The 21,853-nt window shown below is 42.4% G+C and overlaps 1 protein-coding gene across 1 annotated transcript; it reads left to right on the forward strand.

Moving 5' to 3' along the window:
- The first annotated feature begins 12,758 nt into the window (after nt 1-12,758).
- dselb (dermatan sulfate epimerase like b) lies at nt 12,759-20,451 on the forward strand. The gene has a single exon (XM_020494092.2). The coding sequence runs from the start codon at nt 13,838-13,840 to the stop codon at nt 17,495-17,497; it is 3,660 nt and encodes a 1,219-aa protein (XP_020349681.1). The 5' UTR covers nt 12,759-13,837; the 3' UTR covers nt 17,498-20,451.
- The last annotated feature ends 1,402 nt before the right edge of the window (nt 20,452-21,853 follow it).

Here is a 21,853-nt window from a genome sequence, read left to right on the forward strand (position 1 = left end):
TTTTGACCTTCATGGAAGGCAAATTGAAGTAAATGGTTGACACAATTCCTTAACGTTTTTATGCATCTTCATTTGAGCTCACTCTCAGCTCATCATGAGTCATGATCAGGGTTGGGGAGTAACTGATTACATTTAATCTGATATTTTTTTTAATGTCACTGTAATCAGTTACGTTACCAGCAAAAATATTGTAATCGGATTACAGATACTTTTGAAAAACGAGATGATTACTTATTGGATTACTTTTCAATTAAAAAATAATGTGTGTAAAAAAAATGTTATGACACCTTTCTGTTTTCTTAATGATATTCAATTCAGCACTGAAAAAAAGGTGCACATATAAGTTGGTTTCATCTATGTAAGTCTGTCCACAAGTCAGAGACCACTATGATGACACGCCAAATGCGTTTGATGGATCGTTTTTGTATTTTTTTAATGCCTCTTAAGGGGGATGTAATCCAAAAGTAACAAAAATGAATCTGATTACGTTACTGAGTTTGGGTAATCCAAAAGTTGCATTAATGATTACAACTTTGGACAGGTAACTACTAACTGTAACTGATTACACTTAGAAAGTAACCTACCCAACCCTGGTCATGATCGACTGCAGATCTATTGAGCTGTCCTTTATGATTGGGAACTTTTACCTGTCTGCTCTATGCCACTCATCAGAGCAGAGCCAGAGCCACAACCACAGGAGTAGGTTGACATTGAGTCATATAACCCCACTGAGCTCAACAGGACAGAGGCTGACAATCAACAATCAGGAGCCCCAAGCTAATCAATTCCAATGTGACATGGAGGCTGGTGATTTCTGCCTCTCAGTGGTTGAGTGGGCTGAGGGGTAAGTGGCTGGCTAGCGTCATCACCACAATGCCACCCTGCTGCTCCTATCTATATTCCTCTCTTCCACCAGTCCATTTACATAAAAAGAAGAGCCGTGGCTGTCAGTCCCCAAACAACAACATTGACAGTTTGAATTGAGGATGGGCTGGTGGGAATACTATTTTAATTACTGGGGAATATTTTCCTTGGATCGCTGTGCTTTCTGATGCTGAAGTAGACTAAAGAGTTCTGTTACTTTCAATTGGAATATTGAGTAGACTGATTAGTGTTTTGTATACGGCGACTATTATGCTCTAATGAGCACAAAGAGTTCCTTCAGAAAGTATTCAGACCCCTTGACTTTTTCCACATTTTGTTGTGTTACAGCCTGAATTTAAAATGGATTAAATTGAGATTGTGTGTCACTGGCCTACACACAATACCCCGTAATGTCAAAGTGGAATGATGTGTTGAGAAATGTTTACAAGTTAATACAAATTGAAAGCTGAAATGTCTTGAGTCAATAAGTATTCAACCCCTTTGTAATGACAAGCCTAAATAAGTTCAGGAGTAAAAATGTCCTTTACAAGCCACATAATAAGTTGCATGGACTCACTCTGTGCGCAATTATATTTACATGTTTTAATGACTACCTCATCTCTGTACCCCACACATACAATTATCTGTAAGATCCCTCAGACGAGCAGTAAATTTCAAACACAGATTCAACCTAAAGATCAGGGAGGTTTTTCAATGCTTCGTAAAGAAGCACACCTATTGGTAGATGTGTAAAAATTCAAAAAGCAGACATTGAATAAATCTCTTTGAGCATGGTGAAGTTATTAATTACACTTGGATGGTGTATTAATACACCTAGTCACTACAAAGATACAGACATCCTTCCTAACTCAGTTGCTGGAGAGGAATGAAAAAGGAGAAAAAAATCTATTAAATCCATCTTGAATTCAGGCTGAAACATAACAAAATGTGCAGTAAGTCAAGGAGCAAGAAAATGTTCAGAAGGTACCGTAGGATTGTTGATGAAACGAAAGATAGAGTTAAAATAGACGGCACAGTGCTGCAGACGACATGGGGATTTAAACATAACAAACAATAACACTCATGTACTCCTTCTGCTATATGCTATCTCTCATGCACGGCCAATTTAGCTCTGGACAAGAGGGATAATTACATATCTGGTTGTCTGAAGGACATGAGGCCTCTCGTGGTCAGTGTTTGTTATAAATGTTCATGTCACATTTCAAATTAATTTGGGAGTGCTCTGCCTCAGTAGCATGCTATATGGTGAAAAAAAGGTTGTCCCCTGTTATTGTCCATCCAAAGGTCAGCTGTCTAGAACAAGGAATATTGCTACGTCTCTTTCTGTATTTGGATGTGGAATTCCATCTTCACTGGTTCACAACCACACCACTTTACTACTAATTCTGTCTCCTGCTTTAAACTTTGAAGCACAACGATAGGAATCTTCTCCAAGTATACACTACCACAGTGGGATGTCATTCGATACAGTAGTACCTTGCGATTGAATTAGGAGATGCCCTTCAATGTCATGCCAAACCCTTGGATCAAAAGGAAGTCTCTTCAGAGGAAAACTTGTCCTTTTTTTGTGTGAGAAAGTTCAGAATTAATAAAAAAAAATCACATCAGGAAATGTCAAAGGATAGACTTCAAGGCTCAGGAAAGGCAAACCGTTTCTAGTGCTGCATCCTTCAGCGAGGACAAGCCTGTGTTCGTAATTCCTTTTTTTCATCAAAGTGCGTGTTCAATCTCAACATTCTCAGTCAGCTGTGTACCCATTTTAACGGGGAATACACCGCCATTAATGCTCTCTCTCTCTCTCCCCCCATTGGTCTAGTACAAGTCATTTAATCTGGAAAAAAATATATATATTTCAGCAATCAAAGTGCGATGGGGCTGTGTTCATTCGCCATTGCTGCAGTCAGTGAAATTATTATTTTAGAAAATGTATTTTCATGTCCTGGTTTGTTTTTGTCTTTTTGGTTGCGAGGGGGTAAGATTAGGTATGACTTTTGTTTTTTGATGTGACAAAGCCATTCAAAAATAGTTTACATTATTAATGACACATTAAATATGAAAGGCAAAGTACATCTCTTGGGCCACATGCAGCAGAGTGCCTAAGAAAAATACATAATTTCAAGATCATAAATATTAATTAAAGAGCATTTACAGGATAATTGTGTGCTTTACACTGACATCTCCAATTGATATTCTGTTTTATCTCCATTTTGATATTTTAGGTGGTTACAAAGCTTTGAAAATAGTGAGAAAATTTCATTCAACACTTTTCCTTCCCGCACAGCATATCTTAACCTTGTTTTCACTTGGATGCTCATTCATAATGCTTCTTTGTCATTCAATACGTACTGTATATGTTAAGAACCAATAATTTTGTACTAGGGAAATGCATCTTAACTAGAGTACATGGGCAACAATATGATACAGAAATGATGTATTTTAATTTGAAATGATTCAGTGCGATTCGGTTAGAGGAACGAATCGATTCCATTCCATTCCATTCGATGCGATACGATTTGATGCACGAACATTTGTTGCATAAACACATTCATTGTCCATTCGAAATTAAAATCTGCTGCTGATGGAGATGAGCTGTGCCTCCGTGAGCTGGATCTGTCTGGGATGACTTTCTCTCTGTGTGTTTCAAAATCCAATCAAATCTTACCGTGAAATGCTTACTTACAAGCCCTTAAGTGGCAATGCAGTTTTACGAAAATGACAGTAAAGAAAACATTTACTAAATAAACTAAAGTTTAAAAAAGTAACACAATAAAATAACAATAACGAGGCTATATACAGGGTAGGGTTAAAGTGACTAGGCATAGATAATGAACAGTGTAAGCTGTGCAACGCTGCTCCATATCCAGCCTGACAGAGATTGAGAGCATCTGCAGAGAAGAAGATACAGGTGTGCCAAGCTTGTAACGGCATACCCAAGAAGACTTCTCTCCCGATTCCTCAGAGCCCGAGGATATACCGCTCCCTCGGGAACAGGCCCCGATCCCAGTGATCTGCGTGAAGAGGAGGCGGAGAAAGAGAGGCTGGAGAGCGGGCTGCCTTCTGAGAAGTCAGAGGCGATCGAATAAACCCCCACTTCCCTCAATTCTGCTAGCAAACATGCAATCTTAGGACCACAAAATGGGCGAGTTACTGGGAAGATTAAAATACCAACGGGACATTAAAAATTGTAACAGCTTATGCTTCACAGAGTCGTGGCTGAACGACGACAATATCAACATACAGCTGGCTACAGCTGGTTATACGATGTACCGGCAGGATAGAACAGCGGCGACTGCCAAGACAAGGGGTAGCAGTCTATTTATTTTTGTTAACAACAGCTGGTGCACAATTTCTAAGTAAGTCTCAAACTATTGCTCGCCTGAGGTAGAGATTCTCATGATAAACTGTAGACCACACTACATACCGAGAGAGTTTTCATCTATATTCTTTGTAGCTGTTTACATACCACCACAGTCAGAGGCTGGCACTAAGATAGCATTAAATGAGCTGTATTCCACTATAAGAAAACAAGAAAACGCTCACCCAGAGGTGGCATTCCTAACTGCTGCTCCAGTTTCAACTTCCACCTGACTGTGCTGCTGCTCCAGTTTCAACTGTTCTGCCTTATTATTATTCGACCATGCTGGTCATTTATGAACATTTGAACATCTTGGCCATGTTATGTTATAATCTCCACCCGGAGATTAGGACTGGCCACCCCACATAGCCTAGTTCCTCTCTAGGTTTCTTCCTAGGTATTGGCCTTTCTAGGGAGTTTTTCCTAGCCACCGTGCTTCTACACCTGCATTGCTTGCTGTTTGGGGTTTTATGCTGGGTTTCTGTACAGCACTTTGAGATATCAGCTGATGTACGAAGGGCTATATAAATACATTTGATTTGATTGGATTTAGCCGGGGAGGGATTTGAATGCAGGGAAACTTAATTCAGTTTTACCAAATTTCTATTAGCATGTTAAATGTGCAACCAGAAGGAAAAGAACTCTGGAACACCTATACTTCACATACAAAGATGCATACAAAGCTCTCCCTTGCCCTCTATTTGGTAAATCTGACCATAATTCCATCCTCCTGATTCCTGCTTACAAGTAAAAATTAAAGCAGGAAGCACCAATGACTAGATCAATAAAAAAGTGGTCAGATGAAGCAGATGCAAAGCTACAGGACTGTTTTGCTAGAAGTAGTTTAGCTCGTCCGGTAGGCTCGTGTCACTGGGCAGCTCTCGGATGTGCTTCCCTTTGTAGTCTGTAATGGTTTGCAGACTGGAATATGTTCTGGGATTCCTCCAATGGCATTGAGGAGTACACCACATCTGTCATTGGCTTCATCAAAATGTGCATCGATGACATAGTCCCCACAGTGACCGTACGTACGTATGTAATACCCCAACCAGAAACCTTGGATTACAGGCAGCATCCACACTGAGCTAAAGGCTAGAGCTGCTGCTTTCAAGGAGCGTGACTCTAACCTGGAAGCTTATAAAAAATCCCTCTATGCCCTCTGATGAACCATCAAACAGGCAAAGCGTCAATACGGGACTGAGATTGAGTTGTATTACACCGGCTCTGATGCTCGTCAGATGTGGCAGGGCCTGCAAACCATTACAGACTACAAAGGGAAAGCACAGCCGAGAGCTGCCCAGTGACACGAGCCTACCGGACGAGCTAAACTACTTCTATGCACGCTTCAAGGCAAATAACACTGAAACATGCATGAGAGCACCAGCTGTACCATAAGACTGTGTGATCACGCTTCCCGACGCCAATGTGAGTAAGACCTTCAGACAGGTCAACATTCACAAGGCCGCAGGGCCAGACGGATTACCAGGACGTGTACTGCGAGCATGCGCTGACCAACTAGCAAGTGTCTTCACTGACATTTGCAATCTGTCCCTGTCAGAGTCTGTAATACCAACATGTTTTAAGCAGACCACCATAGTGCCTGTGCCCAAGAACACTATGGTAACCTGCCTAAATGACTACCGACCCGTAGCACTCACGTCTGTAGCCATTTTGTCTGTAGACAAAAGGATCACCTATGTGAGAATGCTATTCATTGACTACAGCTTGGCATTCAACACCATAGTGCCCTCAAAGCTTATCAATAAGCTAAGGACCCTGGGACTAAACACCTCCCTCTGCAACTGGATCCTGGACGTCAAGACGGGCCGCCCCCAGGTGGTAAGGGTAGGTAACAACACATCTGCCACACTGATCATCAATGCAGGGGCCCCTCAGGGGTACGTGCTCAGTCCCCTCCTGTACTCCCTGTTCACTCATGACTGCATGGCCAGGCACGACTCCAACACCATCATTAAATTTGCCCATGACACAACAGTGGTAGGCTTGATCACCGACAACAACGAGACAGCCTATAGGGAGGAGGTCAGAGACCTGGCCGTGTGGTGCCAGGACAACAACCTCTCCCTCAACGTGATCAAGACAAAGGAGATGATTGTGGACCACAGGAAAAAGAGGACCGAGCACGCCCGCATTGTCATCGACAGGGCTGCAGTGGAGCAGGTTGAGAGCTTCAAGTTCCTTGGTGTCCACATCACCAACAAACTAACATGGTCCATGCACACCATGACAGTCGTGAAGCGGGCACGACAAAACCTATTCTCACTGAGGAGACTGAAAAGATTTGGCATGGGTCCTCAGATCCTCAAATTGTTCTTCAGCTGCACCATCAATAGCATGTTAGTTTGTGGTTGCGTCACTGTCTGGCATGGCAACTGCTCGGCCTCTGACCGAAAGGCACTACAGAGGGTACTACAGAGGCTCTACCTACATGTACATACTATCTCACTTAACCGGTGCCCCCGCACATCGCCTCTGTACCGACACCCCCCGGTATATATTGTTATTTTTTTTACTGCTGCTCTTTAATTACTTGTTATTTTTATCTCTTATTCTTATCCCTATTTTTATTTAACTGCACTGTTGGTTAGGGGCTCGTACGTAAGCATTTCACGGTAAGGTCTACCTACACCTGTTGTATTCGGCGCATGTGACCAATAACATTTGATTGGATTTGACTCGAGGCTATAATCGCTGCCCAAGTAGTAAAGGGTCTGAATACTTATGTAAATGTGATATTTCAATGCATGTATGCTTTTTGTCCCCCCACTTTTGATCTGAAAACTCCATCACCCACACATTTTTGTAGATTATAAGTGTTTGAGCTAATAACGTATCAATAATTATCTTTAGAGAATTGCTATGATATATAGCATTTTGGACTTCCACCTTGTTAAAATCAAATGATTGTGATTGTTTGGACGTTTTTTACATTCCTCTGCCCCGGCGTTGCTGACGCATGCCAGATCTTACAACGCCGGGATAGGTATTTTACATATCAGCTAACCACATGATATGTTTTAGCAATCTATCAGTCAATAACACTGTCGATGACGTCGCACGCAACCATTGGTTGATGCATGCAAGGTCTGAGGGGAACGCAACCAGTCAGGGGAACGCAACCAGATAGAGCTATTCTTCTTTTCTCGCTCCGGCCACGCAGTGCTGCTCGCAAAAGTGATTGCTGTCCTCGTTATGAAATGATCAACTTTGCCATGTACTTCTAAAAATTACCATATACTCTGATTGCGAAAAGCAAAACTCCCAAAACCATGGCTGATGGTGAACCTGAACAATGCACCCTTAACTTACATTTGATCTGATGCATATTGGTGAATCGTTACATCCCTATTTTTACGTCTGTCTCCAGACTCTTGTGACATGCCTGTTCGCTGCTGACTCCGGACACTTTGGGGGTAAGCCTTCTAATAACAGTTCCTTGTCGAGGTAGAGAGGCTCAGGTCTAGCTAGAGTCAACGAAGGTACAAATTGCCTGGTGCTTGAGGGTTGAACACAGCAGGGTACGGCAGTGGGGGCATCCAACACTGCCACTCTTAGAAGCCATATCTATGTTGCCTGCTTGGTTTAGCCCTCAGGCTACTGTATACCTGGAGGATCCAGGTGCCATGCTTTGCCTGCAAGGCAAGAAATGTGGTCTGTCTGTTAAGACGATCCTGGCAATGAAGAAAGACTGAAAATGTAGTTGATGACTTTCCATATAGAATTTGACCAGGAGAATAGAATGTTATGACTTTCCATCTTAAATCAACTGAAGGCACAGCTAACCTACTTGATGACATTTCGGAAATTTAGCAGACTCTTAGAGTGCATAGACTTGAATACCTTTCCTCCGTGGGAATCAAACCCACAACCCTGGCTTTGTGAGCACCATGCTCTACCAACTGAGCCACACAGGAGGTTAGGTTTGCTTTGTTTGACAGCTTATTCAAGTATGACATTGCCTAAGGTGCAACAAACAAACACCAATAATCAAGGTTTAGTTGGCAGAGAGACTGCAGGCAGCAAAACTGTTAAGCCACACATACCGAAACAAGAAGACAATTCAAGCGAGTATGAATGATAGGCAACACACAGTAAGTTTGAATACACATTCTAGAGGAAAATCACATCTGAAATTATATTGGTTTGGATTTTCATTTGGGATTTAGAGGGAATCCTCATATGTCTATTACACAGCAATGGGAAATCAATGAGGCATTTTGCTGTGAACTGTTAATGAACTTACTCTTCAGAGAATTAATACACAGCATGATTTTAATTAGGGTGAATTAATTAATTTATGTAATGCCTTCATACGTCACAGTGGCCTAGGGGAGAGGGCCAGCCCAGCCCAGTGATGCAAGCTTTGCGCAGGGAGGAAGTAGTTCATGTTTTCTCATGCCAAAATCTGTTATGATGGACGTTGGACTCAGTCAGTTGTGCATCACTGCTCATTTCTGCTTCAGTCCCATTTCAACAGAAGCCTGTCACTTTCCCAGCGGACAATGCAGTGAGTTGCTTTGGAAGGTTCTCCCCCACTTTGCGGTGGCAACATTAATACTGTCAAAGCAGAGGAGGATGCAAAGAATCCAAATTTGCGAGATGGATGCCGGGCCCATTTGAATAATGTGAGCCTTGGAGAACACAGATTTCCTTACCAGACTGTTTGAAGTGTGTGCGGCAAAGAGACGACTCCTGACAGTGTCAAATTAAACCTCTGTCTCTGAAAGTGGGGAGGGGTAGAAGCAACAGAAACACTGCGAGTTCTAATCTTGCAGTGCACAGAGCCAAATCACATCACAACCGGTTGTTGCAATATCAATCACACAGAAAGGTTTCATTTTACACCCCTGGGAGAACATCAGATGTCATACGACGAAATTGGATTTACATCTGGGAACAGTGTTTTCTTCTCCACACAGTACGATTATGTCATGTATGATATAATACAAGCCAATCATCTGCATAAGCAATGTGAGCAAAGGGAGGAGCATTAAGCAACAAAATACAATCAGTCCTAGTAGAAGCACTATACTGTATCATGGGTGCAGACACGGTGGTGACAGGGACCTTTGAAACATAGCCATATTCCCACAGATCTTAATTGGTAGTGTGCCTCTTTCGCTCACACTCTTTCATAATATCTCCATCTATTTTCTGCCACCTTCTCACTTAAAAGCATTCATTCTTTTTCCTTTTAGTTTTTTTCTCAGCACCAAATTACCCTGGGGGACTATGAAATTTGCATCTTGAAATATTCATGGGGGTTTTAGGAGCTGGGTTGTACCATGCACTTCCTCATAGTAGAACAGGTATCAACGCAGCATGTGTGGTAAATGTTTCATGATCACAGCCCGGCGTATTCCCAGCTCAGAACGTCTCCCACATTAAAGGCTGCCTGCCTGGCACATCACATCAGTCTCCTTCACTCAAGGTCTGCTAGGTTGATCCCGCTATCAGAATGTGTTTGTTCTCAATCATCCTCCTATTTATCTTCTTTGAATGCTATGTCAAACGCAGCAGTCTCACGTTGTTTAATGGATGTAGAAGTTTGACAGCGAGTCACCAAAATAACGTATGGAGTGGAGGAAAGAACTAGTTTGAAAGGTGCACTTTTGTCTTGGAAAGGGATTTCATGTACTGATATACATATAATTGTATATTTTCTAGGGAACATTTTCCTCTCATACCTTCAGCTGTTACAGAAGACTGCTTTCAAGGTCATTATAATAACATTATATCACCGTTAGATAATTTTGGTGCAGTGGTTAATCATGTACATTGAGAGAGTTGGACAAAGATTTTACTCACAATAGGTAACACTTGAATTGGTTTAGGCCTCCATGTAGTTCAATAATGTATTTAGGATATTGTGTGTCCAATGAATGACTGTACAAAACATTAGGAACATCTGCTCTTTCCATGACATCGACTGACCAGGTGAATCCAGTTGAAAGCTATGATCCCTTATTGATGTCACCTGTTAAATCCACTTCAATCAATGTAGATGATGGGTAGGATACAGCTTAAAGAAGGATTTTTAAACCTTGAGACAATTGAGACATGATTGTGTATGTGTGGAATTCAGAGGATGAATGGGCAAGACAAACATATTTAAGTGCCTTTGAACAGGGTATGGTAGTAGGTGCCAGGTGGTTGTGTCAAGACGTGCAACACTGCTGGGTTTTTCACGCTCAACAGTTCACCATGTGTATCAAGAATGGTCCACCACCCAAAGGACATCCAGCCAACATGACACAACTATGGAAAGCATTGATGTCAACATGGGCCAACATCTCTGTTGAACGTTTTTCGACATCTTATAGAGTCCATGCCCTGTCGAATTGAGGCTGCTCTTATGGCAAAAGAGGGGGTGCAACTCAATATTCGGAAGGTGCTCCTAATGTTTGGTAAACTCAGTGTATTTCCTAATTCAATTTCTGCAGATTACATTGGCAGTCTCTGCTTTAATGGCTTTGGTTTCAATTAGTTATTATAATAATAAACTAAACTCTTACGCTGATAGTAGGCTACTAAACATTGCGGCTGATGGTTTGACAGCCAACAGATCATTTGGAGAGAGTATGTGTTATTAGCTAGAGAAACCACCCTAGAGATGAGTTCTCAGACCGACATGATTGACAGCCAGACCTCATGGCAAGGTAAAGTGTTGCAACGCTCTTAAAAAACTGAAACAGACACATTTTTTCAGTCAGACTCTACCCAGAGGCCATCATGCAGGACGCTGGCATGCTGTGTTACCCCGAGACTCTGGGGGAGGAATTGATATTCTCTGCAGCGACTGAGAGGAGTCTTTCATAGGACCCTGGTTCACTCCTCCCTTTGCTCCCAGCATGCCACGGTTTTAATAAGGGCACCGGCTGTTTGTTCACACCTCTCTGTTCAATATGCATGACCAGACCTTTTTTTACCCCAACCCCAGCCAAACCCTGAGCTTTCTGATACTTCAAACAACCATTACGAACAGCAGTGAATGGCAAAGGGCCACCTATCGCTTGTCAGTCAAGAAACTGTCTCTCTCTGTGTGTGGATGCCATGTTGCCATGTTTGACACATCTTTGGCAACAAAGAGCTATAGCGTTCAACCTCTTCTGATCTGATGTGTTTGAAACGTCACTAGGCAACGCGTGCCAAGCAACAACCTCAAGACCTCCTGTTCAGGGCCGTAGGCACTGACAGCTGTGGATAATAGTGATTAGAGTGTTTTTATCTCGTGGTAATGGAACTCCATCATCACAGTATGCAGAAGACTCTTACAATTAGGCAGCTCAGTCGATCCAATGTTGCTCCGTCTAAAACACATATCTGACATTTGTAAGTTGCTGCCTTTAATCTCATTTTAAGAATGTTATTTGTTTCTCCCTCAAGGCGTGTTCTGTAAGGCAAAGACCACTGGGCACACACTAGTTGAATCAATGTTATTTGCACATCATTTTCGTTGAACCAACATGGAATAGACATTGAATTGACGTTTGTGCCCAGTGGGAAGTGTTTGTAACAAACACAAGGGATTACATTTATCCTTGCATATCAGAAGCAAGAGAAATCTAGTTTTTCACTTTCATTCAGCCATCTTTAAAGATTAATTCTCTTGAGAAAAAAATAATAATAATGAAGGAGGAAGGGGACGCTTAATGAAGATTAAATTATTCACCGGTATGCTGTTGAGAAACCTGGACCCTGAACAGATGGACAATTAATGGCATTGAAAGGCAAGGAAGGGAAGTGGATGTGGCACAGGAGCCTCCATCTCTCTCTCCCTGGTGGAAGAGGAGAGTTGTGTCCTAGGGGAGATCTAGATGCATGGCTTCTGCAAAGGGGCTGATAAGGGTAACTGTTGGTCCATTTGTACATGTAGTCTGAACGTGCAACTCAGTGAGGTGGTCCCCACAGAATATCTGCCATGTAGACACTATGAGCTTGTATGAGTCTGGCAATGAGTAAAAAGTCAAAGGCAGCAACTGTGAAATAAAAACACCAAATTTCCTACAGTGAATACATGTCTTATCTTCTCACATGTGTTGTTTACTGTTATGGTCCTTTCAGTAGGCTAATTACTTTTCTGATTTTCTAAAGTACATGGCATCCTGGCACTGATTAAGGTGCCGATGCAGTGGCAGAGTAATTAGGTAATGCTGATTGTTATTAGACTTCAATGACGCTATAATTAAACATTTACACAGTATTGTCGGTGTGATTGACATTCATTATAGGCAATATCCATCAACAGGTTTTTGGACATATAGGTTTTCTACTAATTTAATGTAGGCTAAAAGTATTAACTCACAATAGAGTAATTCCAATTTGTGCGTTGTTTTTACACAATAATCTGCAACTCGTTGAACTTCACATTTCGCAGCTGCATTCTCGCGCAGGGAAATCTGAGAGCGCACTTCCAAAATTACGGCTCCCTCTACAGGTAGTAAGGTGTACATTTTCACTGACTGCTAGAAAACAATATCACACTGTAATACAGTAAGTAGGACGGAGACATCAGACGCAGCAAGATACATACATGTTCAACCGCAATTGTTGTGTGATGCAGTATATATGCCGGAGTGGAGAAAGCGAGCGCAAAGCAGTTGATTAGGCTGCAAGGATTTTCCAGCCTGAACGTTTGTCTATTTTTGGGAATGTATTTTTTTTTATTGACAATCTAATGTCTCTTTCTTTGAATACTTGGTTGGCAGTGACGACAACTTTCCATTTTTAACTAGCCTACTTAATCTAACGTTCGTTGGTTTGGGAAAGAAGACAAACTGCGAATAGGGAAAAATACATAATTTTAGAATGGAAAACGACTAAACCTTGGATTGGGACAGTACATCATCGCGACAGCTCGCAATGTTAAATGCGGAAATGCGCTATTTTCTTTGGTTTGTGGATATTTCAGCTCGATCGAGGAGAATAAAAAGCCTTTGGGTGTCTGTGATTGGACCGGACACGGACTGGGGCTGACTGATGTTTTTCCAGGAGGAAATGTTTTTTGGGGAGAGATGAATACGAGTTTGCTGCTGCTCGCAGCAGGAGAGATGCCAGTCACTCCATGCGCCACACTCCAGTGAGGATTGACAACGTGCCGGCAAAAACGGAAAAGATTCATGGATAATTCTATGTTTCATTTTTCAAAAATATTTATGTAAAATTGTTGTTTGATTGTACTCTTATTTTATGGGTTAGAACAGTTGTCAACACCTCCACAACTTTATCTGTCTGCTGCGTTTTCAAACCTTTCCAAGTGGAGATGGACATTGTGCGTTTGTGTACGGTATTGGACTGGAGTAGCCTATACAGTAGGCAGAACATTAGTGCTGTCAAGCTCTGGCCTCCTGGCAATTATTCACGCTGACTGGTATTGTAGAATGCATGCTATTTTATTGTGAAATAATATAGTCTGTCGTTTTTTTTTTAGGGGATGTGAGATTGAACTGTCAGAAAACACATCTCATATATATTTGAATATGTCTCCAAAATACATTTCTGAAGTTTTTGAAAAATACTTAAATTTGCCCTTCTGCTTCAAAAAAGAGATGATAATATAAACAACACAACAACAAAATGTCTTGGACCATGGCAAAAAAGTGGATAGGGTGCTATATATTTTTACTGGCACTCTTGGCAGTGGGAATGGCCTTTTCGGGTGTATTCAATGCATCTGAAAAATACATTTTTACGGATGATTTGGTGCCGCTCAAACTCACCCAGGGTAAAGCATCAGAGCATCGAAAACTTCAATCTACAGATTCTCATCCCAACCTGTATTTCAACCAAGTTGATGTACAGCTTATGAGGCAAAGATCGTCCAGCACACATAGCCACATTTTCAAAGTAATCAGAGCAGCGGTCCTGACCATGCTGTCCAATGTGCCCCTTTACATGCCCCCTGCAAAACATGAGGAGTTTACTAGCAAGTGGAATGAGATTTACGGGAACAACCTACCCCCCCTTGCTCTGTATTGCCTGCTGTGCCCAGAGGATTCAGGTGCCCTGCAGTTTCTCATGAAGTTTATGGATAGAATGGCAAATTACCCGGACTGGAAGGTGACCAGTGCTCCCAATGATGAGGTGCCCTTGGCACACTCACTGACTGGGTTTGCCACCGCATATGACTTTATTTACTCGTTCCTGGACGAGCACCGACGGGATGTTTACCTCAAGAGAATTCGCTCTGAGACAGAGGAGCTGTATGAAACGTCTAAGTATAGGGGTTGGGGGAAACAGTATCTCCAAAATCATCAAACCACTAATATATTAGCCATCTTGACTGGGGCTATTGTGGTCGGCGCCCATGATGACCCAGAAACGATGGTTTGGAAACAGGTGTCAGTCAATTATATGGAGAAGACCATGTTTCTCCTAAACCACGTTGTAGACGGGTCACTGGATGAGGGCGTGGCATACGGGAGCTATACAGCCAAGTCGATCACTCAGTATGTTTTCTTAGCGCAACGTCATTTCAACATTGACAACACACAGAACAACTGGCTGCGGGAACACTTCTGGTTCTACTATGCCACTCTTCTGCCCGGCTTTCAGAGGACTGTGGGCATAGCCGACTCCAACTACAACTGGTTCTACGGCCCAGAGAGCCAGCTGGTGTTCCTAGACACATTTGTTATAAGAAACGGCACTGGGAACTGGCTAGCCCAGCAGATTAGAAAGCACAGGCCCAAAGACGGTCCCATGGGTCAGTCCTCTGCCCAGCGCTGGACTACCCTACACACTGAGTACATCTGGTACAATGCCCATCTCACTGCACAACCTCCCCATGGCTTTGGCAAAGCCAGGATGCATATTTTCTCTAACTGGGGTGTGGTGACGTACGGAGCCGGGCTGCCCAACGGTCAGGGAAACACATTTGTCTCCTTTAAATCCGGGAAGCTGGGTGGCCGTGCCGTGTATGACATCGTTCATGCAAAGCCCTATTCATGGCTGGACGGCTGGAATAGCTTCAACCCAGGCCACGAGCACCCGGACCAAAACTCCTTCACTTTTGCCCCTAACGGACAGGTATTTGTGTCTGAAGCACTTTACGGGCCTAAGTACAGTTATCTGAACAATGTGCTGGTGTTCGGCCCCTCTCCCAGCAGCCAGTGTAACGCTCCATGGGAGGGCCAGCTGGGGGAGTGTGCTAAATGGCTGCGCTGGACAGATGAAGGGGTAGGGGATGCTGCTGGGGAGCTGATCGCTGCCTCCTCCCATAGAGACACTATGTTTGTAAGCGGGGAGGCAGCCCCAGCTTACTCTCCTGCCATGCGGCTGAGGAGTGTCTACAGGGCCCTTGTGCTGCTCAACTCCCAGACCTTGCTAGTACTGGACCATGTTGAGAAGCTGGACGATTCGCCCATCACCTCACAGAGTGCGTTCTTCCACAACCTCGACATTGACTTCAAATATGTCCCCTATAAATTCATGGACAAGTACAATGGGGCGTTGATGGATGTGTGGGATGCTCATTATAAAATGTTCTGGTTTGACAGTCAGGGTCTCAGCCCAGATACTAGGATACAGGAGGCCGAGCAGGCTGCGGAGTTCAAAAAGAGGTGGACACAGTATGTTAACGTCACTTTCCCCATGAGGGGCACAGTAAGCCGAGTGGCCTATGTGATGCATGGACCTTATGTCAAAGTGTCCAACTGTCGATTTCTGGACAGTAGCAAAAATGGTGTCAGACTATCTCTAGTTATAAACAACACAGAGAAAATAGTTTCAGTTGTTACAAACTATAAAGACATAGGAACAAGATTAAGTTATTTAGGATTTGGGGGTTATGCCAAAATGGAAGACAGACATCAGATCATTCGATATGGCCTGGGGACTCAACTGGTTCCGAAACAAAACACAGTGGACAATCAGCTGTTTGATTTTGGATTCACAGTCAATGTGATAGCGGGGGTGATACTTTGTGTTGCTATTGTTTTTTTGACCCTGCAGAGAAAGTTCTATGTGTGCTTCAGTAGACTGATGCGCTATGCTCTGTTCTCGGTGCTCATACTGTGGATAGCTGCGCTGTTGTTCGTGTCAAACACCTGCGATCAACTCCTATGTGGGGTCAAATGGAAAGGTGTCAGCACTGACCCAGAGGTCAGCAAACAAACCAGACTTTATGATCAACATCGCTTTGCCCTGCCAACCGTTGTCATAACGACCCTGCCTGGCTCAGGATCTGAAATACTTAAGAACCTTTTTGACAACAGCTCCGACTTTGGTTACATTCGGGTCCCCACGGAGCATGTAGACATTCCAGAGACCGAGTTCGAATTTGACTCGCTGGTTGATGCCTGTGAGTGGTCCAGAACGGACGCCCTGCGCGGACGCTTTAAAATCATCCAGGGCTGGCTGCATTCTCTGGTCCACAACACCAAGCTGCATTTGCAGAACATCCAGCTAGTGGAGAGTAGCAGGGCCAAGCTGCCCCAGAGAGCCCCAGGCCCCGGCAGTGACAGGAGGAAGAGGACCAGGAGGAAGGAGCCTGCCGCCGAGCTGAGGGGCAAGATGAGGGGCGGCCTTGATCGGGATGCTGAGTACGTCAGGGAGATGAGGCGTCACGTCAGTGAGTACCCCAATGCCCGCGTGGTCCTCAACATGAGGAGTGGAAGCTGGGGGCTCAAACTCCCCTTCCTTCAGGAGGTGGTGGGCCCGTCCCTGAGGACCATCAATGTAGTCAGAGACCCCCGGGCGTGGATCTATCTCATGCTCTATAACAGTAAACCCAGCTTTTACTCCCTTAAAAACATTCCTCAACACCTGTCCCTGATATTCAAGGAGGACGGTAACAGTAGCAGTACCAGGGACAGGTGCCCAGTCTCAGCCCCTGAGTTCAGAATGATCCGGAGGCTCTTGTCCCACTCGGAGGCCAGTGCCGTCCTCCTGCTGGCTCACCTGTGGCTGGCACACACTGCTGCAGTGCTCCGGGTCAGTGGGAGCCTCCAGGCAGAGGCCTACCTCCAGGTGAGGTTTGAGGACATAGTCACTTTCCCCCAGGAGACAGCTGAAAGGATCCACAGGTTCCTGGGGGTGCCGGTCACACCGGCGGCCCTCAACCAGCTCATGTTCACCACCTCCACAAACTTGTACAACCTGATGTACGAGGGGGACATATCACCAGCCAACATTAACATATGGAGGCAGAACATGCCTCGCAAGGACATCAGACTGATAGAGGACACATGTGGGGTGGTCATGAAAAGACTTGGGTACTCCAGGTTTATCAGCTAGTTAATGTTACTGCTGCAGGTCAGCTGATATCAAGCTGTCTTGTTTGTAACTGTCAATCTTTTACTTTAATCATCTCTAATGTTGTATTTTGCACTGACCGGTAACGGAAGTGATATCATCACTGAGTCACTGATGGGAAGTAGTAACACGACACAAAAACAATTATTTAAGCCCAATTATTTAACTGTTCTGGGTTTTACTCTGTTACATTATACGTGGGCGGTTCTACTCACACATGATACCTTGTGTTTGCAAGTGAGGGATGTTTTACATTAAAATTAGTTGAAGGGGAACTTTAAAAGTGAAAGTATTTGATTGTGTTTTCTCCCTATTATCCCTGGACAATTACTTTAAACACTCTTTGTTGGAGTGAGATTTCCACCCTTTGATGTCTTACAGTTGTCTCTTAAAAAGTCTCCCAAAAAACAGCAATGTCTAAACAGATTATTTTTGTAAAGCTGTTTGGAGCTTAGAAATACAATATGTTCCTAGTGCTTAATTGTTTTTTAATATATATATATATATATACTACCGTTCAAAAGTTTGGGGTCACTTAGAAATGTTCTTGTTTATGAAAGAAAAGCACATTTTTTGTCCATTAAAAAATGGCTGTTCTTTCAAAAACAAAGAGAGTTCTAAGTGATCCCAAACTTTTGAACGGTAGTGTATAGATATATATGTACAGTTGAAGTCTGAAGTTTACATACAGCTTAGCCAAATACATTTAAACTCAGTTTTCCACAATTCCTGACATTTAATCCTAGGTCAGTTAGGATCACCACTTTATTTTAAGAATGTGAAATATCAGAATAATAGTAGAGAGAATGGTTGATTTCAGCTTATATATCTTTCATCACATTCCCAGTGGGTCAGAAGTTTACATACACTCAATTAGTATGTGTTAGCGTTGCCTTTAAATTGTTTAAATTGGGTCAAATGTTTTGGGTAGCCTTCCACAAGCTTCCGACAATAAGTTGAGTGAATTTTGTCCCATTCCTCCTGACAGAGCTGGTGTAACTGAGTCAGGTTTGTAGACCTTGCTTGCACATGCTTTTTCAGTTCTGCCCACAAATGTTCTATAGGATTGAGGTCAGGGCTTTGTGATGGCCACTCCAATACCTTGACTTTGTTGTCCTGAAGCCACTTTGCCACAACTTTAGAAGTATGCTTGGGGTCGTTGTCCATTTGGAAGACCCATTTGCGACCAAGCTTTAACTTACTGACTGATGTCTTGAGATGTTGCTTCAGGTGTTTGGAAATTTCTCCCAAGGATGAACCAGACTTGTGGAGGTCTACAATTGTTTTCTAAGGTCTTGGCTTATTTTGATTTTCCCATGATGCCAAGCAAAGAGGCACTGAGTTTTAAGTTTGGCCTTGAAATACATCTACAGGTACACCTCCAATTGACTCAAATGATGTCAATTAGCCTATCAGGAGCTTCTAAAGCCATGACATCCTTTTCTGGAATTTTCCAAGCTGTTTAAAGGCACAGTCAACTTAGTGTATGTAAACTTCTGACCCACTGGAATTGTGATGCAGTGAATTATAAGTGAAATAATCTGTAAACAATTGTTGGAAAAATGACTTGTGTCATGCAGAAAGTAGATGTCCTAACTCACTTGCCAAAACTAAAGTTTGTTAACAAGAAATTTGTGGAGTGGTTGAAAAATGAGTTTTAATGACTCCGACCTAAATGTATGTAAACTTCCGACTTCAACTGTATATATATATGAAGAATGTGTTCCTAGTGCTTATATAAATATGTATATGAATAATGTGGACTGTATTTTCATAAAAATGTATACTGGAAATGTTTTATGTTAGACAAGAATGCCATCAATGGCTTTTATTTGAAGTTCATGACATGTTAATGGTTTAGCACTTTGCAGGGATTCCCTCAGATTATCTGTGAAAGACTATACATTTTAAGCCTTTAAAATCAAATTGAAGTAATTATTCAAATGGTAATCTTAGGTTGTTGATTTTCTGGCGAGAAAAGAAAAGCAATGCCTTGTTACAAACACACATACCCCAAAAGCTATAACAAATTAAAATGGAAAATTAATACCATGATCATGACATGAAGTTTAACCCCTTCATGGCATTCATTGAGTTAAATCCAAAGAGGGTCAGCTCCATAGAGATCAAACTGGGCTAAACGACAGCCCTGACACAGTTTCAGTCTGAGCTATTCCAAAGCATCCCCCCCAGCTACCCATATTAATCTGCAAAACACCATAACTGGGGCTCTGTCCTCTTGTTTCTGTTGCTGTGTTATCTTCACTCGGCCCTAGAGGAAATGCAAACAACGCAAGTTTCCATTTCCTGTCGCGCTCAATCAGATATCTAATGATCTTTCAGGACTTTGTCCTTAAACAGTTCACTAGACAGCAGCCTCCACTGGTTATGAATATTAAGTGTCTATTAAAAGGAAGTCTAGAAGTTTTAGTTGTCTGGGTTGTTATGTTCTATTCTAAAAGCCACCAGTGTGGACAAAATGTATTGAGTCTTTTTGAGTTTATATTTTATGCTTAATATACATTTAAATAATTGGATATTAAACAACATGGAAAAAATACACACTCAAAAACTGCCATTGTGTATGTAAAGAAATATACGTATCATATCTTACGGAAATATCAGTCCTTTCTCAGCCAGAAACTGTCCTGGTTTTCCACTATGAACACTGAAACCTGTGATTGCTTGGAAAACCTGTTTGATGTTGTGGTCTTTGACTGTGTGTAACTTGGCAGCCATGCTCTCTCTTTGGTGTTGCAATCCTGTTACCAACTCTGTTTTGTATTTGCTTGTGGGGATGTGTTTCCTTGCTTCTGTGGCCTTGAATTACAAACATACTTCTCTACATCTGGTTTTAATGGGCTCCAGAGCAGGATGCTTAGACAATGTAAAAGAAAATGATACATTCTTAAATACAGTACATTGACAACCAGTGACTAATATGATCCATTGCATCATTGATTCACTTTGTGGTTCTCTTTTGTAGTTCTAAAAACAGAGGCTGCTTCATCAATATATATGGTAATCAAGGTCTAATATAGCTCTTTCTAGGAAATTGGTTGCAGAAACCTAACTGCCTATATGTGTGCCATGCATGACATGGAACAGCCCTCAAAATCCTGTAAAGAAATGCTCTTGTCACCTCTTTGCCTTAACGAGCCCTGAGCCCCATAAAACATGTCTTAACTAGAGCTGTGTTGTTAGCCCGCTAGCATTCCATATTCTTAATGTCTCCATGACTATCCATCCTCTACTGGCAAAGCCTTCTACTCATAATCCCCCTTCTGTTAGAGAAACAACCTTAATATCTAAAAAACATCTATATAGTAAATGCTATCAAACAAAGTTAGCTATTCCTAATTGTACTTATGCTGATTACCCCCCCCCCCCCCCCCCCATTTTAGTCAAGGAAATACTATGATTATTAGGTAAATATTCCCATAAAATGAATATTTTTGCTTTGATATTATATCTTGAAATAAGTTATGATTTACATTAAAATCAAAACAGAGTGTTTTGATGCTGATTGTGTGTAGCGAAGAAATAAACATTTAATGTCAACCAATGAAATGATATATTCAAAATCAAAGCCAATTAGTTCAACTATGCATGTTATGTAAGAAGGAATTACTTCCTTGTCTAAGTCAAGTCAGTATCTCAAACAGTTGTTACTTGATGGAGAATCCCTAAAGTATTTATTTCTGACTCATTCAATTCCCACACCTATCCTCTCATATTTATACCAAGCCAAATTATATTATGCAGAATCCTTTGATGTCTGATTGCAGCGAAAATAGTGTGAGGACGGTGATAAATAATATAACTGAAAAGCATTCTGCTCAACTTCAGCTCGTATTGTGTGGGCTAAGGCATACCTTATTCATCATATTACATCTCAATGTAGTCCAGGAGACCAGATATACTGATATAATGTGATTGCGGCCCTATAATGCAGTATGAGTAAGTGATCCACTGTATCACACTAAGCAGAGGTTAACCAAATGGAACGGTCGAGGGACTCAATTTCAGCTGAGTAACCGACTATAGCTGTTCTCTTCTCCTTGCTATCTGTATCCTCCGTATCCTCCACCAGCCCAGTATTGGTCCCAGGGGGTCCTCTCTCTCCTGGCAGCCACCAGCCCTGCCAACACTCATTAATTAACCTTTACTTCAGCCGCCATCAGTTAGGAACTATTCTAGTGGGGAGCTGGATCCCTGTTATACAGTGTGTTTGTAATAGCTGTGTGCTACAGTATAGAGAGATAATATAGCCATTATTATAGTCTCACAACATTGTTGAATAGTCGTTTCTGATTGGCTGGAAGGTCATTTCAGAAT

This window comes from Oncorhynchus kisutch, linkage group LG11 (genome assembly GCF_002021735.2).
Source record: "Oncorhynchus kisutch isolate 150728-3 linkage group LG11, Okis_V2, whole genome shotgun sequence".
NCBI classification, from domain to species: Eukaryota; Metazoa; Chordata; class Actinopteri; order Salmoniformes; family Salmonidae; genus Oncorhynchus; species Oncorhynchus kisutch.

Excerpts from the sequence above, each read along its gene's own strand:
- dselb (XM_020494092.2), top strand. The coding sequence starts at position 13,838 with ATGTCTTGGACCATGGCAAAAAAGTGGATAGGGTGCTATATATTTTTA.